This window comes from Rhamphochromis longiceps, linkage group LG7 (genome assembly GCF_057381845.1).
Source record: "Rhamphochromis longiceps isolate RC_006_pf linkage group LG7, R_longiceps_female_GT1.1, whole genome shotgun sequence".
NCBI classification, from domain to species: Eukaryota; Metazoa; Chordata; class Actinopteri; order Cichliformes; family Cichlidae; genus Rhamphochromis; species Rhamphochromis longiceps.
The window spans coordinates 41,484,602-41,510,283 of NC_140563.1; the positions used below are offsets into that span (position 1 = coordinate 41,484,602).

Consider the following 25,682-nt stretch of genomic DNA (forward strand, 5'->3'; position numbering starts at 1 on the left):
TGTCTCTCTGTTAGTCCTGTCAGAGACAGGCGACCTGTTCAGGGTGTACCTTGCCTTTCGGCGTATGGCAGCTGGGATAGGCTCCAGCCCAGTCACAACCCAAAGTTAGATACAGTAAGTGGAAGAAAGAAAACGGATGGGTGCTTGCTATTGCTACATTCTGAAGGTGTTACAAGCAATTCGATTATTAATGATACCTACATTAATATGTTGATGACCTACATACAGTAAAAAACAAAATATACTATTCCATAGGAATTAAGAGAGTAATTAGCAACCAGGTGTTGCTAATCAAATGCACTTGATTAACTGATGATCTACAAATCTAGCCATCTCTGTAAAAAAAAGCTGAGGTTTTGACAATTTCCCATTAGTGGAAGTCCCAGCAAGGTTAGACTGTTTAATGATCCAATACACTACAGAAACCCAAGAAGTACATCTTAGACTTTAGGTTCGATTAGATTTACAAAGTTGCCTCTGAACAAACCGCAAGATTTCTAGACCAGTACCCTTTGGACAGATGAGAGCACAGTGGAGCTAGTTGGCTATAATGCACAGTGGCACTTTGGCAAAAACCAAACGCTGTATACAAACATATCCGCACAAGCACCTCATACCAGCTGTCAAGCACAGTGGCAGAGGCGTGATGATTTGGGTTTGTTTTGACATTTACAGGACCTGCGTACCTTGCACTCGTTAAGTCGACTATGAAGTCGTCTGTATACCAAAGTATTTTAGAGTCAAATGTGAGACTACAGTTTGGCTGGATTGGATCATACAACAGGATAATGATCCCAAGCACAACAGCAAATCTGCATCAGAATGGAAAAGAAAATAGTCAAGTTTGTTGCAATGGCCCAGTCAAAGTCTATTTTAACATTTTAAAGAGAGCCGAATGAATGCCCACAAACCTCAATGAACTAAAGGACCATTATAAAGAAGAGTGTATTTCTCCACAACAATATCAAAGACTGATAAAGTCATACAGAAAATTATTACTTCAAGTTATATACTGTTGCTACAGAAATGCAATAATTGTTCCAGTGAGAGAGAAAAAGATACAGAATCTCATTTACTTTAAAACCGCATTCCTGTATAGTCAACCCTCAGATATCAAAGGTTGTCAGTCTTTGATGGTTATTTTTTCAAGTTCAAGTAAAGATTCTCTTTGATGGAGAGCACAGACCCTGCTGCCCTCTGATCCTGTGCATGTTTCACATGGTCCTCCAAGTGTCTGTGGTGTTGTTGAGTTTGTGTAACTGTGACTGATTCATGTGCTCGAGCAGAGGTTGCATAGAGGCCATGACATTGCCCTGAACTTAGTGTCTGCCAATACCTTTCCATGTCTCCTTTACATTTCATGGCAGTCACACAGTCTCTGGGGCACCACTTCTGTCCTTGGCCTCTGCCGTGTAACAGCCTAACTGTATCTCTGTGTTTTATCTACAGCTGAAGGAGATGTGCAGACGAGAGCTCGATAAGTCTGAATCAGAAATTAAGAAGAACGGGTCCATTATTGGAGAATATAAGCAGGTATGTATTGTCTGCCTACTATATGCCTACTTTCACTTTTCAGTTTACTGTGTGCAACTGAATAGTTACATTAGCAGGTCTAATAATAGTGTTTCCACTTTCATATATGTGATGTAAGTTAAAAAGTGGAAACTGTCACACAACAGTTTTTATCACAGTTCTCTTGAAGCTTATTTTGGAAAAACAAACTTATTTTAGTTTGTGTTTTCCATTTAGTTCAAGCTTCAAAACCACATCTTTACTCCCCACCCTCACAGACAGGTGGATCATAGTGCATATACACTCACCGGCCTTTATTTATTATTATAGGTACATATTACTAGTTCCTCTTAGACCCTCATTTCTCTTCCGAGCTAATGTAATTCGTCATTGTATAGTTGCTGGAAACAGTCCTCAGAGATTTTGATCCATATTGGCATGATAACATTACAGAGTTGCTGCAGATTTCTCAGTTGCATGTCCATAATATGAATCACCCCTTACACCACATCCCAAAGGTACATTATTGGATTGAAATCTGGTGGCTGTGTAGGCCATTTGAGTATATGTCATGTCCAAAATAACAGATATGGTGTGTTATTTGATGGAATTCTCTGATAGGCTGTGGTGGCCCAAATCAGCATCATTTGGCACTAATGGGTGCCAAGAAAATATCCTCTTTACCATTACACCACCAGCACCAGCCTGAACTGTTGATTCAAGGAAGAATGGATCCCTCTTCTTAAGTTGTTTATGCCAAACTGTGAATCCGAATGTTGCAGCAGAAATGGAGACTCATCAGACTGGGCAATGTTTTTCTTCTAATGTGTTGTCCAGTTTTGGTGAGCCTTAGCAAATGCCTCAGTTTCTTGTTCTTAGCTGACAGGGGTGCCACCTGGTGTGGTCTGCTGTTGCTTTAGTCCATTAGCCTAAAGGTACAATGTGATGTGCATTCAGAGATGTTATGTGCATACCTTGGTTGTAACAAGTGGTTATCTGAGTTACTGTTGCATTCCTATCAGCTGAAAGTAGTCTGGCTGTTCTGACATCAGCAAGGCAAATTGGTCTAGAAAACTGCTGCTCACTGGGTAATTTCTCTTTTTTAGACCATTCTCTGAAAAACCTAGAGATGGTTGTCTGGGAAAATTCCAGTAGATCAGAAGTTTCTGACATGCTCAGACCAACCTGTGTGGCACCAACAACCATGTATCATTCAGAGTCACTTAAATCACATTTCTTTCTCATTCCAGTCCTCGGTTTGAACTTCAGCAGATTGTCTTGACCATGTCTAAATGCACGGAGTTATTGCCATGTGATTGGCTGATTACATTATTTTTAAAAGCAGTATACCAGGTATACCAAAAAAGTGGCTGGTGACTGTGTACCTGAAGGGAAATACAAAAATAAGCAATGAATGAGGTAATAGGACATTTAATTAATGAAATAATGTGAGAGTTTAGAATAGGATAAAAATGGGAGCATCATAATCACATATAGTGGGAGCATGTTGTATGTATGTTACTCTGGCAGGGACAGACTTTTCACATTGAATTCAAGTCATCCAGAGTTGTTTCATTGTTCATAGTACGCTGAATTTTAAAAATGCAAATTCACCTTTTACACACAATCCAGCAGAGGTGGTGTCGCCAGCTTCTGTTTCTTCATTTCTATAATTCCAACCAAAATGACTACAGTATATATCTATCAATATGCAATATTGTCTAATCTTATCAAAAACCAAGGAATGGAAAAGTGTCAGAAAATTGACCAAAGCATTTATTGCTGAAATGGTTTCGGGCTGAAATCCACTGAAGTCTCACAGTGACCCAGAAAGAATAATTCAGAAGGTTGGGATAAAAATTCAGAGAGCATAAGCTGCCAGCAGTTGGCAGTCTTCACATAACTTTGAGCCAGTGCTTGCATGTTTGTCACTTTTTAGTTCATTTATATCTCGAAGCATAATGCTAATTAAATCCACTCGTTTCTTGTTGACTTTTTTCGTACGCTTGGCTGTCATTGTTGATAAGTTCTGCTTTTTACTCAGCTCAAGTAGCTTCACCAGAAACACCATCATGGTATTTTTGTTTTTGGATTATAGTTATGTTTTTGTGTGTGTGACTGAATTGTGAATTAGATTATGTGGAGCTCTGATTCCCTTGAAAGTGAGCTTTTGAGACGCTTTACACCACTTATCTTTCCTTACTTAGCCCGTCTTTTCATATCTAAGCTTCGATCGAGCCATTACCGTGGCAGGACCACTCATAAATATTTAAAAATAATATACTCTTTAAGAGCGCTCTGTTTTCCTTCATTTATCTATTTTCTGAAGCAGAGCTGTTCCTTAACTGAACCCGGAGCTTTTGATGGCTTAGCCTGCAAGCATATTTAAAGTTCCGTCTGTCTGAATTCCTCTCAGATCTCATCCTGTCACTTCGTGCTTAAATATAAACTCACCCAGATCAAGTGCTATTACCATCAGCGCGGGGACATTATGCAACAATCCACCTCCTATTCCTCTCTGTGGAGGGAAACAGAAATAGAAAGAAGACTAATTTAGGAACAGACCTCAACTTCACCTGAGTCTAAAAATAATAACCGTCGACTGGCTTTGATGGCAAGTGTGAAAACCGGTTATCGAATGTCCCACCGATGAGAGGAGACCGGATTTGATGGTTTTTGTGTGTATCATGGGTTGCTAGCTTGCGGTTGAGAGCTGTGTTGAGCAGACTGTGAAGTGTGACAGGAAGGAAGAGGGTGATTGATGGAGAGCGGGGGAAAATGAACAAAGTGTGTGGAGGGGGAGGGGGGAGCATTCAATCCGCTGGGATTGACAAGTTGAGGGATTCCCTAAAATAGCCTGGGTTGTTTACAACATAGATAATGTGAATGATTATTCACGTAGCAATTTGCTCTTTCAATGTGTGTGAATGCCAAGAGTTTCTTTGGGGGTTTTATTTATTTATTTATTTTCCTGTGGAAATATAGCCAAAAAAAGCTTTGTGTGCTAATTGCTCCTCGAGCACATGAGGACAAAGACAAGTCTGTTAACGGTGGAGCTAAAAACGGTGTCAAGTGGTGCATTGCAATCCCCGTTCTAGGACTGGAGCTTTTGTAGATAGATGCAGGCTAGCTGGGTGCTAGCCAGGTGAAGCAGCACGTGCCAGCGCTCGTGTCTCTTGGGTTCTGTTAGCATTGCGTTGTTTTCTCTTTTCTAATTCTGATTGTTTTCCTTGTCGGTGTTTTCGGTCAGTTTTGACTAAATAAATAAATTTGATCTGATTTACTTTTAATGGTTTTAATAAGATATTTTCATTCTGGACAACATATTTTTGTTAATTTGGGTGCATCAGCACAATTATCTGCTCCTTGTGGAAATATGATGAAGTAATTAAGACTGCATGTTCTTGTAGTTCCTGCATTGTAAGTATAAGTATACTGTTTGCATGCAATATTCAATAGAAAGAAAGCAAAAAGTGCCTCAGGCAGTGAAGTTACCGTGGGGCTGGATAAATTATTAAATGAAAATATTTAAAATAAATAAGGCTGAGATTGTTTTGTAGGAATAAATTGAATATAAAAAACTTTTTTTTTTAAATGCCCTCTGGGTCTTGAGCCTTCAGCAACGAGTGCAAAATCCATTATTACTGTGAAACAGTGGTATAGAAAAGAAACTCATAACAAGGATGGAGAAAATGACTACCGTGGTCATCCTGAATTTAAATGAGCAAAATAATCATTTACAGCTTGCTTGCAGATGGTGCAGCGATAACGATTCCTTGCCCTAAGATGGACAAGTACCCCCATCTTTCACAGGCTTGAAATCCCATCAGAACATATTGTCCTCCTCACTATGTCCCTGTTAGAGTCATCCTTCTAATTATAGAAAAAAACTGAAGGAGAGTAAAATCCCTGCTGCCGAAATGGGGACAAAAACTGACTGAAGACTTGAATGGCTTAAGGCTCAGCAGCTCGGGTAAGAAAAAAGCAAAAAAGAAACAGATGCTCCACTAGTTGAAAGGACGCAGGGAGATTAAAACTGCAGGACTACAGACAAAAGATCAAAAAAGAAGAGATAAGAGGTCAGTAGTGACGGAGCTGGGTATAGTAACGGCCAATATGAGGGAGAATGTGACAGGATGGAAAGATAGCTGCATGATAAGTATAGTAAAAAAAAAGAGAGATGAGGGTCACCAATATAATGTATGTAACACAGAGAATAAGAGCAAAAGTAGATGTCGAGATAGATGGACTGTCTATAGACGGCCTGATGTCTCTTATAGGATAACTCGTTGCACTCTGATTTCTCTGTCCGTCTGCAAGCTACAGGAAAAGTTTGTGGGTGTTTGTTTGACTCTCAGGATGCTTGTAGCTGTTTGAAGGAGAAGGGGAAAAGGAGATTTGAATATACATAAGGCCTATGACACCACTAATGCACTTAAAGCTAAGAGGATAAAGTCCATACAGACTTATTAACCTATAAACACAGTAGGGGAAACACAACTGTCTATTTGTTAGCAGTTTTCAATATATCATTTTCAAATTTTGATTGACAGTAGATGCCAACAACACCTTGAGGTGATTTAAGACACACCAGTTGTGAAAACCAGTAAAAATTGTATATTACCCACAATTTGTTTTCATCTTCAAACTTCTCAACAATATCCTAGACCTTGGGGGGGCATGAGCACTTGACCTTGACCTTCATTGTTAGCGATAAAAAGGTCAGAAGAAGAAACCATATCAAAAAATATGTCATACGAAAAGCGATGGAGAGAGTTGTACACCACCTCAATTCAACACCTTACAAGGTCACAATGATGCCATAACTGACTGACGTCATCCTAGGATAATAAAACATGTGCATGTTATAATAAAAACATTATAAAACATCACAGTTTCAGTATAGCCCTTGCCCTACGGGGGGAGTGGTGCTCTCTGAGTGCTGATGTTATTCTTATTACTCTGTCTGTATTGTGTTTTTACCATATTATGGGGATGAACAGTTTTCATTCATAAATATTCATCAAACTTTTTCTGAAAGGGAGTTTTTTCCCTCCTGTTTTCCTGTGTATACTTTGTTTTACTATTAGGTTTTTTGTTTTAAAACAGCCCAGTGGCTGGGTGCTTAGGTAAATTAATGATTTGAATCTTTGATTGTTGTTGGCCGAAAACTAAGCAAGCTTTTGTGGCTTGTTGGAGCTGTGTTGAAGCACCAGAGACTGGAAAAAGCTTGACTTGAAGTACAGATTATTGGTATTGAGTATTCATTTTAATTGAAAAGCGTTCCTCTGGTTTAATTGACGAGCTCTGTCTAAAAGTGGGTGAACAAACCAAGCTGTTTTTGTTTTCTGCAGATCTGCTCCCAGCTGAGCGAACGACTAGAGAAACAACAGACGGCTACGCGAGGAGAACTCGAGAAAATCAGGGTGAGTTTTACACCAACCCAAATGACGTAACCATGACGCCAGGATTAACTTTGTCACTTTATGAGTTTACAAAGTGTATTACAATTTTTACCTCTCATTACTCCATGAGCTGCCATGTAATGTGCTCCTCTGTCAGCAGGATTCAATTCATTGCTTAAAGACACTTCTGATGAACAGATAACCTGTTTTAACATCTGAGACACAGCCTCATATACATTGATTTGCTTGTCAGTGAGTGAAATAAGTATTTGATCCCCTACAACCCAGCCACAATTCTAGATCCCACAGATTATCAATCAATTGTAATCTGTGGGATACTCCTGATCTGAACTTATGTTCTTAAGCATATACCTGTCGATAGAATCAGTTTCTTCCATTGCAACCTCTCCACCTCCATGTGCAAGACCAAAGAGCTATCAAAAGACATCAGGGGCAAGATTGGCTGAATGGACTTCAAGACCATCACCAAGAAGTTGGTGTTGTGAAATATAAAATAACCAGTTGTTATAGATGTAGAGGTCAATGCAAGATTTTGGCTCATGGGAGGAGGAAGATCATGAGAAAAGTCTTGGAGCAGCCCAAAAGTACATGGAAGGAGCTTGTTAATGATCTGAAGGCAGTTAGGAGCACAGTCGCCAAGAGGCACCTCCACTGGTAGCACACCATGCAGTAATGGTGTGAAGTTTTTCAGCACCCACAAGGTCCCCGTGCTCAGGAAGACACATGTACAGGCCAAGAAATGCTGACTCAGACCCAAAGAACACCCCCTGCATAGTCAAGCATGGAGGTGGAAACATGCTGAAGAGCTGTTTTCTGCTAAGGATACGGGACGACTTCACCGCATTGAGAGGCCGATGGACGGATCATTTACTGTAAAATCTATGACATGAACCCCCATCCCCCAATACATGCAAAAGAAGCCAATGAGCCTTTTTGACCAATTATATTAAAAAGGAGCATCAACTCTTGTTACTCTGGCATCCCAGCACAGAGGGCCTACTTAGTCTAGAGATAACTGGCTGTCTAGAGAGTGGTTCTTAGCTCTGTCTGGAAAGCTTTGAGTCAAAGATTACATGAACAAGAAAGTTTGACTGAACCTACAGGTTAAAGTAAAACCTGTAGTTAAATGTAATGTTTAAAATCAGATCTTTTGGGGGGAAGAGTGAGGAGCATGACCGAGGAGGCCATGGCAGTTTTACCTGTGGCCCGTGAAGTATTAGTTCAAACAGTAGGCGATGTAAGAAAAGGGCAGTTTTGGCAGGAAGCTCACAAAATGTTTAGTGCACCAAGGTCAAGTCATGTAAAGGTTGCAGCAGGACCTCTCTGCCTGTGTGGAGGTAAATCTGTGCAGTTTTTTTCTATACTACTAATGGTGCAGAAATTCTCCTAACTGTCAGCAGCTGCTGTAGCTGCTCACAGATGCATTTTTTTTTTTTTTAGATATTTAAATAAACACACTGACAGCGACTCACTAAAACTGAATTTGAAGTGACAAGAGCACCAATTGCAGCTCAAGCACTCTGCTGCTTCATTAAGGCCACTTCTGCAACAATGAGACTGGAAACTTTACATATAATTACTATTCAGCTTAAAACTGGCCACATTTAATCCAAATTAAATATTCTCATAAAATATTCATTTTTAGGAAGCGTCTCCACCGGCTGCCTCAGTCGGCTGTTGTTACTGTGGCAAGCAACCCTGAATGTAAAGTCCTGTCGACAGTCCTACATGTTGGTGCCAACTCAGGCACTGATCTGTCTAGAATAATCTCAGAGGAGTCGCCCTACTAGTCTGGTTATCCTGAGCCAAACTTAGAAAGAGCAACTGAAAGTAAATAATACTTTTACTTACCTCATCTGCTCAAACAGACTTCATATGCCTTCTGCAAAAACATGGAATTTAACAAATAGCTCAAAAAGTTTTGAATGAATTCTGATAAAACTCTGTAGGGGTGTAGAGCGAGGTCATGTTAACAATCCATTAAAATTAGGATCATATTCAACAAAGTCTTCAAGGTCACTTTCATGATTTATGGGTCAAAAACGGACAAAAACCCTTCGAACTTTGACACTATGATTCTTGCGGTGACTTTAATTTCATACCTGTCAGCATCTTTTTTTGTTTGTTTTTTTTGGATTTAGGAGAAGGTGGAGTTATCAGCTCGCACTGTCAACCTAGGCTAACAATTCGATCCTAAGTAACAAACTAATACACACTTTTTGACTGGCTGAACATCACAATCAGTGACACAGCACAGCATGTATTTTCTCAGATAATTACAGTAGACATCAACACTTTACACAGGTGAGATGTTCCATTCACTGAGGTGAAGCAGACTTTAAGGTGAAGCAGACTTCCAGGCCTGATGAGTTATTTAGAAATGAGAAGAGTGAGAGAGAAATCTTTCTTTTTGTTTTGTTTTTAGCACCAGGCTATAAATCTGTTTTAACACATGAGTCTATGGGGTTTTTTGGACGCAGCCTAAGTGGTGATCATTATGAAAACTTTACAGCGAGAAGACAGCTGGGTAGCTATAAATATCTGCATTCAATTGAGACAACAGTTGTTTGGTGAGAGGAAAAACATTTGGGGCATTCTCCTGTTCCATTTTAAGTTTTCCTTTTCTCACTCCGTCTCTTTCTTCTCTAACCTTGCTCAGGCTTAAAGTGTCCTCTTACCTCTTCTGTTTGTTTCTTCCTCCCCCTCATATGTAGGCGAAAGTTGAAGGCTGCGAGAAATGCAGCAGTCTTTTCAACAAGGAGGGACGGGTACGGGCCGCTGTGACCACAGCATCTGCCGGGGGAGCCGAGGAGACCGATGAAGAGAAGGAGGATCTGAAAAACCAGCTGAGGGAGATGGAGCTGGAACTAGCTCAGACCAAACTGCAGCTGGTGGAGGCCGAGTGCAAAATCCAGGTAGGGTCCAGAGGTCAGAGTGTGAGTCATTCATTATTCTGACATGGGATGTTTCTTAAAGTTGAAAGTAAAACATTGTGTCATTCGTGTTGAAAGGAGAAAAAAAGGAGGCCACATTTCTGCTCTAATTACTTTATCACCCCCGAACAGGCGCAGCAGCAGTAACCTGCAGCACAGGCCCAACAAATGAAAGCAGAACATTTTCTTTTAAGAAGATAGAGTTGAAGAAACCTGCAGCTTTATGCGACAGCTCGATTTAATTTACTAATTGAGGACAGTGCTGTGATCACAGGCTCTGAATCAACGTTAGCATGTAATGGAATCAGAAAAGAAGCATTGTTATTATAGCGGGGAGCTTTTAAACATTGCTGTGTTAAGTGTTTTTTTTAAAAACCCGTGTGAGCAGAGTGAAAAAATTGAGGTCTAGTTTCTAAATAGAGGCTTAAGGGGGAAAAATGCATTAAAGTGACTGCAACAAAGCGCTCTGTGTGGAGATTACTTGGAGTGATGATGAGGAAAGTTGAGGATTTTGTGTTGGACTCAAAGCTGCAAAGTAAAAGCAGTAAATAAGATATATTGCCTGTTTGGGCTGTAATTTCTTGCTCTCTTTCATCCAGGATCTGGAGCACCACCTGGGTCTGGCTCTCAATGAGGTGCAGGCCGCCAAGAAGACCTGGTTCAACCGCACACTCAGCTCCATCAAAACCGTCACTGGGACCCAGGGCAAGGAGACCACCTAACCTAACATTCCCTATCCACCCAGTTTCGACCGGATTATGTCTGGAGATCGGCGCAACTCATCACGCCGAAACCTCCGGACCTCTAACGTAACCCACCGGGCCATAACTTTGACATGAACATTAGCCGTTAAATCCCAGGATCACTTTGCTACAGGCTGTGTTCCTCCTAACAACAATATCGTCGTGTTTCCCTCATTCCTGATCTAATCTGCCCAGCACAAATCCCAAATGACTGCAGCCAACTGATGAGAAGGGGTTGCAAACATGAGATGAATGAATTACAGCAGTACCACTCTCTGAGACAGTGTGCTTCCAGCAGTCACATAAAGACAAGTGTTTAAAAATGAAAATAACAAAAAAACAGCATAATTATTTCTGTCTTTGTACTGCTGATATTAAAGACCCACAGAAGGAAGGTAAGGACACCTGAAATGTCTTTGTCCTTACGGGATAGAGAAGAAAACACTCCGTCCTTCCTTGCCGCTCTGTGTGCACTTCCCTTCTAAACTACTGGCACAAAACTACCAGTCCCTGTAAATGTTTTGTTTTAGGTACGAGAGCTAATAGATGCCTTTTTGAAACGGAGCATTTTCTAATTTACGTTGAACAATACCTTTTGTTGTTGTCTGTTTTGTTTTGCTTTTTTCTTGTACCTTGTCAAATATGCTTGCGTAAAGGGGAAACGTATGTGTGAATGTAAGAGCGCATGTTAATTTGCTTTGTTTTCGACTGTGAGGTGATGTTTGAGTGGATAAATATTTGACTAAAATAATGTGCAAAACTGTGTGTGTTCAAAAGAAAGAGCTGGAAAGTGTGCGTAAGCCCTAGGGAAAGAAAAAGCACTAAGGTTGTGAGTGTACGCCTGCATGCAAGCTGTTTGTCTAGTCTGCTTCAATGTTCAAGCGTGTATATGAACGATGCTAACAAGAGGTTTGATGACAAAGCCTTGATCTGAAGGTTGGTAAAAAGTGGTTGGTATAATTATGTAATTTATGATAAAAGCTGCTGTAATGTTAACCGACAGCTTAACCTTTCCTCGTGTCAAATTTCACACGCAGGGTTTGTTTGGTTTGGGTCACTTGGCGCAAAGAAAAGCTCAAAACCACGCAAACCTGTGTGTGTGCTGCACAAGCGTACTGTGAGAGTGTGAGGATAGCTGAAACACACAGCGATGCATCGTTTGCCAGAAAGCTTATGCACTGCTTAGAGGAAGTCTGAATCGGAAAACACACACAGACAGAAAGTTTGATTTCCTACTGCACTGAAGCCCACCTTTAAGCCCCGCCTCCCTCTACCCACGCCTCCAGCTGCACTGCAATCTTTGACCTTTTGACCAAGGTCCCATTTAATCCTTGGTTGTGCAGCACGCCAGGCACATTTCAGTCACACTTTTGGTTGTTAAAAAACACTGAACTAAAATGCAGACACACATGTGTGTGTAAATATATATATTTTAAAAAAAAGCTAGTTAAAAGTAGTCCCTCATGTCCACCTGCACAGAAGGTTATAATAACATGAGATCTGAAAGAAGATATGCAGTTAGCAGCAAAACCGTGCTCTGTCAACGAGAGGTCAGTCCAAAACACCAGCATGAAGGACACAGACGAGAGCGGGGAATAACCAGATAACGCATGACATCACAAGACCTGGGTGTTTGATGATGCAACAAGTTAAAGTTTGCGTTGTTGTGTGTCTCTATGCTATTAAGTCCAGTATCCAGTCAGAGGTAGCATCGAGGGATTAGATTGCTTTACTGGCTTCCAACGCAGAGCAAAAGCCCCGCTAACCCCACCCCCCAACAGATCGATGAATCCGTGCCTCGGAGCATTCGACGTGCTCAATCAGATCACAGTGCTGAGGAGACTTAAACATTAAGGTGGCGACCGACACTCCTGCGAACGCAGGGACAGAAAGGCCACACATGTGAAGACACCTGTGAGCAGCTCAGGAGTGTGGATCAGGATAATCCGTCTGTGGGGGTTGATGTAAAAAAGTGCTTGTGTGTTTTCATATTTAGCCAACTCAAAAGGGAGCTCATCAATATTCTAGTTTCTATTCATAATTTACTGCAAGACTGAAAAAAAAAATGAGAAAAAGCGCAATTTTTCAAACTTACTGTAAATTGTATAAATTCTGATATGAAAGGTGTAATCTGATTGGCTTGTATTCTAGTGATGTCAGAGGAGGAGTCCGCATGAAGTTGAAAGAAACGAAGGGCCATCCCTCTAAAGGCACTGGGTTGTAAATAAGAAACATTAAAAAAAACAAAAAACCTAAATATTGAGTTTTTGTTTATGATTTTCTACTCTGTAACTATAACTAATGATGCCTACTTGTACCCACCCACCTGCTGCCGTGCTACAGTTTGATTCACAACAATGTTTTAATGTTCGTTTGTTTATTTGGGGCTCTTTTTTTTGGCTCTAAGCTTTTCAGTCAGACTGCTGTTTGGTTAATTAAATGCCAAAACGTAGCTTTATCATCCAACGACAAAAACATTATCAACGTGTGCAAATTGTAATAGTGTAGAATGCACTGTGTATACTTCATGAATTTCAATATAAAGATATCAACAGAAGAATATCTGCGTGTCTTTCCGTTATTTTGCATCTTTATTTATTAAAAAAAAGACAAACAATATAAAATCGAATAAAGGTTAAAAGGAACTTTACAGGAGCACAGGGCTAAAGTGATAAAGTCTCAATATGATATTGTGGTTTGAAATGCCAACTGTTTATGATGTGAAAAAACTTTATCCTGGTTGTCACATTCAGTATTTTGCATACTGGGACCTTTTATGATTATGGAGGAATAAGATGAAACGGGGATGGAAAGAAAAACAGAAGGGAGCAGACCGCCCTGTGATCATGACGATGCTACAGATTAATTATGTTTGCACAGTAAGAGGAGTCAAAACAGTAAGATGATAGAAGATAGTCATTAAAGTAAGCCATTATAATCGTTAAGCAAAAGTGTTGTTGCTCAACTTGAAGTCCAGTGAGAGAAACTGCTGCTTCTCTGTTTTAGGTAACTGTGAACTTTGATAGGTAAAAGCATCACCTTACCCTCTGAGTGTGTGTGACCTTGCTCACTCCCATCAATATCTTCTTTCCACCAATTTCAACGAGAAAGGAATCACTGTTACTTTTAAAGCTATTAAAGTATTGAGAAGCCACAAAATGAATTAAAGCTTAAAACCTAAAACTTATTAGTATTTTGCTCCTTTAACTCTTATATCGCTTGAGTTTGAAGGCAGTATCTATAAAATAACACAAAAAAAGCCTTACATGTCAATATCCTCTTCAGTGTCTCGAGTTGGAATTGAGAAAGAGATAAAAGAGGCCCATGATGGTGATATAATGAGACTTCTCTTTGTGTCCTCTTGGGAGGTTCTGAGAGTTTTAAAGATGAAAATAAACCTGTTTCTGCTAGCTAATTATGTCTTGTGAAAACAGGCTATCTGTCAGACACTTAAACAAGCCTTTTCCCTCGAGATGCATGGAAAGCTCTTCGTAGCTTGTACGCACTTTGGCGCCGGTTCTATCGCTCATCTTCTCCCTCAGAGAACGTGCCTCAAAATGATGGGTGCATTGTTATCTGTGTCAGGGATGAGCTATTTTCTGCCTTCGCCTCAGTGTATGATATGTGCAATGTGCACTAGTTGAACTGGAGGTCTCACATATATCATTTGGAGTGTTTATAACTTAGATCTAGCCGATAAATTAACACCTTTAGTGATGACGGCAGTGGGGAGTTTGGCTCTGCAGCTGCAGATTGCAAAGAAGCAGGCATGAAAAGTTGGAAAGCCGGTAGCATACCGGGAGCTGCTGGAGGTAACAAACGCCAGCATTATGCAATCTGCTTCACACTTTATCCCCCTCCTTTTTCTAGCCTGCGTATAAGACTGTAAACAAATGGCACCAAGCACCAAAATAGAATGTCACAGGGACTGCTGATGGGTGCTGTCTTGGACTTTAATGGTTGTTGATGTATGAATCAGGGATGGAACTCTGTGTGTCTGTCAGAGAATATGCCTAAGAGGGGCAGTGTGCCAGTATTTTTACAACCTCATAAACTTCCTGGCACCTGATCTTGTGAACTCACAAACAAGACTGAACTTGGCTTCTTTTGATAAGTTTATCTCTGAGACTAAATATTCATATGACTTAGCTTCAGATGTCAAAGGGATAAGTGGTAGGGTGAAGGTGGAAAAGTGTTCCACCCCGACTTCACTCTAGAGCCTCTGGAGCCTGTTAGAAAACAGAATTCATAAATTCAACAGCAGTAAATGCTGCAAATTTAGTATGTAATAAAAAATATTCCGCCACAGTAGATCCCTACAGGAATTCCTATACAGGAATCTACTGTCAACTACTGCTTTGATGAAAGCTGTTTCTGCAGAGTAGCATATCTGGAGATCTGCAAGAACTTTTAGACTTTCAGAATTTTAATTTAATAAATATGTGAAAATGTCTGACTCTTTACAGTTTAAATTCATATTGGATTCACTCGCTGAACTGTACCTTGTGTGCTATGGGAAATAAGCCGTATGGCTCATCTGCTTATATCTTGTTGAATTCAGGTCGTTAGATCCACAAATAGCATTGAATATTAGTAGCACAGGACACGTGATCACAGCCTGTAAGCAAAGAAAATTTGCTGGAATTATTAACTGAATCATTTCTAAGTGATTAGCCCTTCGACAGACTGACGACCTGTCCAGGTTGTATCCTGCCTCTTGCCCTAAGACAGCAGGGATAGGCTCCAGCGCCCCCCATGACCCTGAAAAGGATAAGTGGATAGATGGATTTCTAAGTGATTATTATCCTCACACTGCATTGCTACTCCCGATCTTAGGGTTTCCCTACCTCTGATATCCCACTTTAATCACTGGGTGTATTAATAATTTAAATACTTTGTCAAATAAAATCAAGCTCTTCAGTCATGTTAGCTAGCTGGAAAGCAGGCTACATCATAAGTAAAATAAGTAGTTGGTATTAGGGGTGCAACGATACTCGTATCGATATTGAACCGTTCGATACAGTGCTTTTGGTTCGGTACGCATTTGTATCGAACAATACAAAAGTTTTAATTTATTTTATCAACTTTCCTTCTGACGATGCTGTCCGTGTTGAGCGCTCAGTGGATCTGCGTTCGACTACTCCGCCTAGGCTGCACTGAGCGCAGCGCAAGCTAGCAAGACAGAAGCTAAGCTCATTGCAACATGGCTACTGCCTCAACGCTACCTGAAATTGAACCTCCCCCACCCTCATTCAGATCTGGTGTTCGGAACTATCTTGGTTTTCATGTGAAGCATGACCCTGATGGTAAGCGCGTCATGGACAAAAGAAAAACAGTATGTCGGATGTGCCACGCAATGCTCAATTACATTGGTGGGAGCTAGTGTGTTAGCGCAGTTAGCTCGTTAACGTGTTGACACCGTCCAGCCCCACGCACGGGGCGATCTGCGGTAACTCGTTAACGGAGATTTGCCGTGTTATGGCGTTAATGTCAGTTTAACAAGATTAACGCTGACAGCACTAGTGGGAACACAACGAATATGACTGCACATTTACACCGACATCATCCTAGTGCAAAGACAAGTGGAAGCAGACAAAAACAACAAGCACGCATGCTACAAACTTTACCCGAGTCATTTAGACAGCCACATGATTCTCCTGAGAGCCATTTCTCTGTAATAAACTCTCTTTTCCAAAGATGAGTGATTTCTCGATCAGATAGATTTATTTTTTTTATTTTGTTGTTTCAGCAACATTAAATTTAAAAACTGTACTTTTGGGTTAAAATATATATTTATAATTTTAATAAATTATAAATTAAAAAGGCATGAACATTTTTTGTATCGAAAAAATATCGAACCGTGACACCAAAGTATCGAACCGAACCGTGAATTTTGTGCATCATTGCACCCCTAGTTGGTATATATATTGGCTAATAAGGCTCTTGAAAAACATTTATACATAAAGGATTTAGCTGTTTGATCCAAGATGCTAGTTGTCTGTGGTTTTATTTTTAATCTCTCTGCAGCTATTTTGACTCCCCCCCCCCCCCCCCCCCCTGCTCTCTGTTTCATCGATCATGTATCTGTTTGTGTTTCCTATTTTGCTCTTATTGACGGAAGGGAAAGGAGACAAAGAAATGAGTGGTCACTTATTCACACTCAGTTGTAATCTAATTTTTACATAACACTCAGCCTCTTCCTTTATGGATGGTGTGTGAATGTTTGGATATTTTCAGGTGAAAAGGTGAAAATCCTGAGCGGTGGATCTTGTTAGTTTCATCTCTGCTGCCTCATTTGCTCAGGTGAGGATTGTGGAGAATGCAAACCCTCCACCGCTTCAGGAAATATATGTGCTTCGGTTAAAATTTCACACATCTTTGTTGTGGCCAATTACTCTGCTATCATTGCCTTCTTAATGAATAATTAAGCCTGAGGGTATTCTCGCAGGAAGCCGAGAGCCGTGACATTTGATTATCATGGTTTTTGAGTTCGATTTGGAGTGTTGAGGAAAAATAATGAAAACTTCCTGTCTAAAACATTTGCCAGTCGTGATTTTGTGTATATCAGATGGACTAGGTGCCTTCTCCTATCAGTCTCAGTAGACAAATCCACCAAATCTGCACCTTTATATTTGGACTTGATTTTCTTATACATGAGGTCGCTGTGTACTGAGCTCACATTAGGAAAATGGACTGAGAAATATGATTTTTATAAAAGTCAAAGGTGGTAATGTTTAAATTAAATTACTGAGATTTCAAATGTGTTAGCAAATAGGAATAAAGATCTGGATTTATACGTGTTATTGTAAAGATGTTAGAGCTGCTCTCTGCACTGCCAGAGGTCACAGGAGAATGGTCAGATTGTTTCAGGCTGACAGAACAACAACAGTAAGTCAAATGTGTGTGTGGGTGGGGGTGGGGGGATATATGTGTATTGAGAGTGTGGGGAGTGAGTTGGAGGGTGGGGTGGGCTGCTTTTAACTATGTAAAGCACTTTGTGCTACATTTTTTCTGTATGAAAAGTGCTTTATAAATAAAGATTGATTGATTGATTGATTGATTGAAATAACCACTTGTTACATGAGGGTATGCATCTCTGAATGCACAACACATTGAACCTAGATGGGCTCCAGCAACAGAAGACCAGATGGGAAACTGAGGCTACAATTCATATGTGCTCACCAGAACTGGACCATAGAAGATTGGAAAATGTTTCCTGGTCTGATGAGTCTTGATTCTGCTGGGACATTCAGATGGAAAGGTCCAAATTTCAACATGAAAGAATAAATCCATCCTATTCTGTATCAGCAGTACAGGCTGTTGATGTCCAGTCTATTGTCCAATAGAGCACATCTGGGATGTGGTAGAACAGGAGATTCCAATCAGTTAGCTGACAAATCTGCAGCAACTGCATGATGCCGTCATGTCAACATGAACCAAAATCTCTGATGAATGTTTGGTACCTTCTGAAGTCATGCCATGAATGATGAAAAAAGGGGACCAAACCAGTACTACCAAGGGGTAAGTAATAAAGTGTGTATATTTTGTTACAAACTGTTTATGTGGTTGTGGCAATAGATTGTTGATAATCTTACACAGTAAGCCAAACATAGCCAAATAAGTAAGTAAAGAAGAATAGATAGTTTTCTGCTTCCTCACTGTAGTTCGAGGTGTGATGACATGTGCTTGTGCTTTGCACAACATGTCTCAATCACCTATTCACACACTTTTTTCTTCATCTATCTAAAACTAACACACCAAAGAACGCACCAGGAGCAAATCTGGCTTTGGTATCTTGCCCTAGGATACTTTGTGATGCAGCCAGGGATCGAACCGCAGACCACCCATAAACACCTGCTTAATTAAAATGGACCTATTTTGCTCAAATGAAGAAATAAAACTGCAGACCAGTCAGTCTTATATTTGTCAAAATATGCTAGAATTATCACACAGTTTACCAACCATACAATCTGGGTTTAGATCCCGTGTGGTTGTGGCATTCGAATAAAATAGCTACTCTAAATGTAGAGCTGATATTTGATGTTGTGTTGGCTTTAGCTGTTTGCTGGCCTTGTTAAATCTTCACCAGCAATGTTGTCATCTATAAACAGGCACTGATGTCCTCTGTCAGGGGGAGAGGAATGTCCAATTAATCTGATTTGTGAGCATATCGTCGTTTCTTGTTACCAGCTGAAATACAATACAGGCCATCCCAAAAAGTTGTCAGCAGTCCAAGGTCATTTATTACCCCACAGTGTATGAGTCTGCACCTAGCATACAGATGACTCTGGTATTATATTGAGTCTTATTAGTTTTCCAGATTAGTGTGTACATAAGCGAGCGTGCACAAAGCCAGGTTTCAAACTGTGGTGTTTCTGCTTCAGTTAATTTTTAATCACGTACATCCTCCTCTACTTCTGAGCAGTCATTGTAAAACAAGTCTTTATAGAAGACAGTTGTTTCATTGTATTAAGGTTTTATCATGTTAATGGGAGCTGGCATGCAAATGGAGCATCCCATTCAGATTTCTGACACCGCTGTCTGCATTTTCAAGGGAAAATAATACCATAAAACAGTACTTTAAGCCTGAATTAATGCATTAATTCTACCACAATTGACACAATGTACTAATACTGAGCAGGGTTTAATTTGTCAGGATGGCTGTCATAGTCTGGCGAGTTTAGACGTCATCCTTGCTGTCCTCTTTGCTTTCTGTCAGATGAAAAAGGCATGTCGTTTTTCTCTGTTGTTTTTTTTAGGAAACAGCACGCACAGACACTTATTGCTGTGTTGGATGATTGGCGGCTATGGCTGTGCGTTGATGGTGTTGACTACTGGAGATGTCACTGGATACTCAGACTCAGCCATAAGCAGTACTGCTTTAGAGAGGACTGACAGCTTATGTTTCTAAACCACTATGTGCTGAAACTCTTAGAGAAACTTACCAATTATTGTCCATAACCTTGAGTCTGACATTATGGCGTGACATAAAAAAACATAAAGATCCTCCATCTTTAAAGCATCTGACTTGAAACTGCTTTCATTTTTCAGCATGACAATGATCCTAAACACACAGACAATAAAAAGCATACCTGGATAGAAACTATCAGTAATAGATTGGCCTCTCCAGAGCCTGGACCTCAACAATATTGAAGCAGTGTGGGATCATCTTGACAGAGAATGAAACATAAGGCAGCCAACGTCCAATATCAAATTTTAAATTGGTTTGCAGCTTCTATTGATAAAGACCTAGTAATTAAATAACAGATAAGCAATTAAATGATAGTAAAGTCCCAGTTTGTTTAATGATCTTCTATAGGAATTTCAGTAAAATGTTTTTTTCTGTAATTTTAGACATTTCTTACAATTATTATGTAGGAAAACTAAAAAATACAGTTGAACTTCTTTACCTTATATTCAGACATCTCAGGGATTAAACACTGACAGAAATGTTCACTGGTCCGTCCCACGTAGAAACAAAGTGAGCTGTACGTGGCCCACCATGTAAAATCTGTATGACATCCCTGATGTACACATTTCCCATGTTCATAACAAAATACAAATAAATGATGTTGTTTCAAGACTATTGCACAGTAATGTATTTTAGATAAAAATCTAGATCTATTTTATGGTCAGACCCTTTTGATAGGCATCAGTGTGAGACAATTAAAAAAAAAGATACTCAGATATTGATTTTAGCACTTTCTCAGTTTTATTTTCAGTTCATCAAGCATTGGTTACTGTATGTCAAGAACAGTGACAACCACAGATCATCACTGATGTTAATGCTGCTACTAATTAAACAAACTATACAGCGAATTCAAATCACGCTCGTCATTCTTTATCAGTGGCCTCTGTTAAGCAGAACCTTGTAGAGTTTCACAAAATGTAACTTTGATCATTTAATGTCTGTGAAGGTTCTCAGTCATCCAGGTCATCGTAGTCAAAGGAGCTTGCAAAGAAAAGCGTCTGGACTTCTTTAAGTTGCTTGAAGACGTTTCACCTCTCATCCGAGAAGCTTCTTCAGTTCTAAGGTCAAATGGTGGAGAGTCCCAGATATAAACCTAGTGGGAGTGACCCCCCACAGAGGGACAAAAGGACCCCCTGATGATCCTCTAATCACCTGAGCCAAGGTGTGAAATTGGGTGTGGGACCCAATCAGCCAGAGTTTCGGGTGTGTTCATTGTGAAACCTGGCCCCACCTTATCATGCGAATTCCTGAGGTCAGATGGCCCAGGATGTGAGTGGGCGTTAAGGCGTCTGGGAAGGGATCTCAAAAATGGATTATAGATGGCAGAGAGTTGGTGTCGTAAACCCCCGCCTCTGTTCAAAGATGGTCGCTCACAGTGGACATAGATGGCTTCTTTCACTCCTCTTTCAAACCATCTGTCCTCTCTGTCCAAAATGTGAACATTGGCATCCTCGAAAGAGTGTCCTTTATCCTTAAGATGCAGATGGACTGCTGAGTCTTGTCCTGTGGAGGTGGCTCTTCTGTGTTGTGCCATGCGCTTGTGAAGTGGCTGTTTGGTCTCTCCAATGTAGAGGTCTGAGCATTCCTCGCTGCACTGTACAGCATACACCACATTGTTAAGTTTGTGTTTTGGAGTTTTGTCTTTCGGGTGAACCAGTTTCTGTCTGAGTGTGTTGCTGGGTCTGAAATACATATCATATTTATATCTGGGACTCTCCACCATTTGACCTTAGAACTGAAGAAGCTTCTCGGATGAGAGGTGAAACGTCTTCAAGCAACTTAAAGAAGTCCAGACGCTTTTCTTTGCAAGCTCCTTTGACTTTGATCATTTAATGGAACAAATAGATTCTGTGAGCAGATATCACTTCATCAATTCATAGGCAGCATCATAAAACGGTGTATTTTATTCCCCTTTTGGTCAAAGACAAAAAAAAGGAAGATATTTACAGGAAAAAGAAAACAATCATCACTCATGAGATGCTATTTTTGCCAAAACATCATTATTAAAAATTAAAAAAAGGGGAAAAAGAAATATGAATCCTAACAGGGTAGATGCACCCAAAACAACCCTTACACACAAGTAGTTCAAAAGATATATAGATGTATATATATGTATTTATCCATATATATTCTGTATATATGCTTCTCTACAAAAAACAAGTTTACTCTTTATACGAGTAAATACATTCTACTCTACAATCACCATAACGACTGTGTACATTCCCAACCAAAAGACTTCGATCATTTATCAGGAGGACGATGGACGTGAACAATCCATGAATTATGACCAGGAAGTATGCAACAACATGCTTGATGTGACTGCAGTGCTGTATATGTATGTGTGTATGCATGCGTCTGCATGTGGGTGTGTTAATACATACCCCATCGCCCCACCCTCTGACATAAACGCACACACCCAGAGAAAATGATCTGTTCTGCAGTTAGTCTGTGCCTAAGCAGTGGAAACATAATCCAGGATCTATTTCTGCAGCGCTGCAGAGTTTCAGAATCACTTGCGGATGGACTTTCCGGGTCTTCCTACGGCACTTCTCTCGTTGCTTCCAGACAAATTTAGCATGATCCCCAGATTTAAACCCCAACTTTCTGTGCTAATGCAAGAGTGAGCAAGACAGGTTTTCTTTCAGATTTACACACAGGAGAGCATTCTTTTTCCCCCTTCTTTCCTGACATTTCATAACTGTCTAGACAGATCACATCTCTCACTTCTGAGACTGCAGGATGATCAGATTTGTGAAGCAAAGGCTTCGTAGTCTTTGGTGTGTAGATGAATCCCATCGTGTAGGGAAAAAAACCCCTCCTTGTTTTCCAAAGGCATTCATGCATTTTCCTTTTTGATCTGGCAGGAGGAGAAGAGGGGCCTTTGGGAAACATGGCTATATCTCCAGATATAAACGGGGAGCAAAATCTCTCCGATCTCTTAAACCATTGAACCTATCGCAGAATTTAAACACTCAAATCTCCTGCATGTGTTGCCACTTTTTGGAGACAACACTCTTTCTTCTTTTCTTCTGATAGCTTAATTTATCACACAGGTAACTGCCATTTCAACAAAAAAGCAATGTATGTACAGTGCTACAGACAGCCTAGTATAAAGCACTAATAAATAGAGCAGGTGTGGGTGTGTTTTCTCAGCTATACATGGCTCATATCCTAATGTACAAACAAGGTCCAACCACTTGTGTGACTCACATAGTTCACAAATACTCAATCCATGGAGCAAAGAGTGTCATGTCGACTCAGTGCGCTTGGCTGTTATTGTCGGTAAAAGCTGAAATATTTACACATTTGAGTACATGTGTGCTTCTGTGTGTGTTTGTCTTGTTGCATACACGTGCGTGTCAGGTAGCCCTGAGTACAATGCGTGAGTGTATTGCTCGTGCGTCTTTTGTGCTTTTTAGATTTACAGGTGTAGTTTTTGTTGAACGCCCACCAGAGGCAGTGTAGATGCAGAATAACAGGGATGTATCTGTGTGCCGCTGTTTACTCGTTTATAGTGATCTTGGGGACTACTAGAGTAGGAATGACATCCATCAGTGGGACTGGAATCCAGAAAAGACAACCAGTATGTTCTAAAACATTATTCACACTGGCATTTCTTTTCAAGCCGCTCATAAGTGTTTCCAGAAAAAACACATCACTGCAATATTTTCTATTCTGAGACACTTTGGTGGAGTACGGCTGGTTTTGTCACTGACCTAATAAAAGCGGAAGATATCTAGTCAGTTCATCAGTCAGCCTCCCTTCAGTCTCTCAATATACTATATTTAACTATATTTTGAATTCTTTCCTCTTTCTTCTTATTTTTCTCTCTCTCTTGGTAATTTCTTTTAAATCCCCAAACAACTTGGATACTTGGAGTATATTTTCTCAGCTGAAACATCAAGCAGATTTCTCATCTCCTTACTAGATTACTAAGAAAAAAATATGCTTTTAGATATGGTGGTATCATTTAGGAGACAGCAGCTCCCCAATAAATAAAAAATACTGCTGACTGGAGGAGCCACTGCCTGCACATTCCCGCTAAGCTGCCTGTGCCAGGTTTAGACTGACCCGCTTTCTCTGTGCTCTCAACCTCGCCACCCTTCGTCTGAATATGGTTGTCCGGCCAACAGACTAAAAGGACTGGGTCAGTAGTCAGGGTGACTCCTCCAATGTGTCTGTACAGTCTGAGGGGAAATGAAAAGGTTGCTCACTGAGGTATGACTGTCTGCCTTATTAATGTGGACCATGTGGAGAGTGAGAAAGGGGCAGAGAGGGGGAGCTGAAGGCAGGGCAGGGAGGAGGGCATTTTAGAAGAAATTCTCAGCTGATAGAGGTCTGTTTCCACACAGCTAACCTCAAAGTTATTCACCTCCACGTGAATTCCCCATGGAAATGAAAAGTAAGAGCAAAGCCTGCTCTAAACTTTATTCTACACTTTTAGAGATCAAACAAGAGCGGCTCTCTTCTTTAATGGAAAACCACTATAAAAAGATTGAAAAGAAAGAAACAGTCATTCACAGCAAAGACCCACAGCCAATTAATAAATCGAGATCTAGTTTGTGTGAGACATCTTAACTTAATTGTGCTCCATGTCAGAGCAGTAATATTTACTCTTGTAAAGCCAGGCTGTCATTAGGATTTCAAACAACTGTAAATGAAAGATTGAAGATTTAATAACCGTATATTAGAGATTATAGACACATTATGGGAACAGGAAGTACACAACAGCCTCCATTTTGCTACTCGACCTCTCAGTCGCACGACAATTATCACCATCCTTGCAAAAATTGTCAAGTTCTTTTCATTTTCAGCGTAGTAATGTCGCAAAATCTCACTCTAATTCGGCTTATTGTTTAGAAACGCTGACTTTAGAGTCATGCTGTGTCTATCGGCTTTTTCTCAGATGTCTTTTTTTTGTTGAATCAAAGCCAGCAGAAACACAGGAGATCAAACTTGCGCCCAGATCAAGGCGAATGTGAGGAGAATCAAAGGTTTTTGATGCACATTTTGTAGCTTCTGCTGACTGACATCTTCTCTCTACTAAAGGTTAAAAATAAGAAAGAACAGCGATAAAAAAATCTTCAAAACCATGTGAGAAACAAAAAAACCCCCCCCAAACATCATGCACAGCAACGGCGATTTACATTTTGTGTTGTGGGCAAGATCCCTTGTACAGATCAGCCATCAATGACAAGTCTTAAACTATCGAACATATTGATCACATACACACTAATTAAGTCAGATACGGGATGAAATGTGGTTTGGGGGTGAAAGTGGTTTGCAAAGTGGCCTGCAGAGGTGCACAAGCCACACAAGCCTAGAGACAGGCAACCTTCCATAGACAGGGAAACGTGTGTATTGAGTGAATGGTTGACGGCCACCGCCCGGTGAAATCGATCACAGACAGAGTGACGTACTGAAAACCTCCTTGTAATTCGTCACTGACAGGTTGCCTATAATTTGCGTGCAGAAGCAGATTTGTCCGCAAGCACTCAACCGACTGCTGTCCAAGCGGTAGTGAACATGAAGTAAGTGTCACGCAAACTGAAAAAGGGGATAGGTTCATCTGCAACCAAAGCAACCATAAGCCACGGGGTCATTTACCAGTCTCTAGGTCTGAGTGACTACAGCCTCAAACAGTGAAGTTTACATGAGATTAACCACTTGGCTGTGTATAACCAGCAGACGTGGGCTGGCACTGATATCAGCTGATCTGGAGGGATTGTGCTTCATTTGATGCCGCAAAATCAAATCCAAACAGAATCTGAATGGACTGCTTTAGAATTTACAGTTACCTAAACTGCCAGTAATTTTATGACATAAATTGTGCTATAACAGTAGTACTACACAATCAACTACTCAAAATTTTAGGATGACATGAAAAGCTAATTTGCCTTCCTTTACTGTACAATTATGTCAAAAGTTTGTGGTCATTGACCTGGTCATCTTAGCCTCAATATTTAGAGACACATGGCTATGACCATATCCACAGATTGAACTTTTTCTTCCCTTATACAACTGAGCTGAACACCAAATGCGAATCTGATACTTAAATTATTTTCAGGTAAGGTAACATGAGGCCAAAGACAGCTTT

The 25,682-nt window shown here is 40.4% G+C and overlaps 1 protein-coding gene across 2 annotated transcripts in view; it reads left to right on the forward strand.

Moving 5' to 3' along the window:
• The window catches only part of rabgap1 (RAB GTPase activating protein 1), a 77,299-nt gene extending 64,132 nt beyond the window's left edge, over window positions 1-13,167 (forward strand). For both annotated transcript variants that reach the window (XM_085413674.1, XM_085413675.1), the window contains 4 exons: window positions 1,450-1,533; window positions 6,867-6,938; window positions 9,653-9,853; window positions 10,471-13,167. In XM_085413674.1, coding sequence (XP_085269800.1) covers window positions 1,450-1,533; window positions 6,867-6,938; window positions 9,653-9,853; window positions 10,471-10,593 — 480 coding nt within the window. In that variant the 3' untranslated portion in view covers window positions 10,594-13,167. The remainder of the gene's footprint in view (window positions 1-1,449; window positions 1,534-6,866; window positions 6,939-9,652; window positions 9,854-10,470) is intronic.
• Window positions 13,168-25,682: the final 12,515 nt, after the last annotated feature.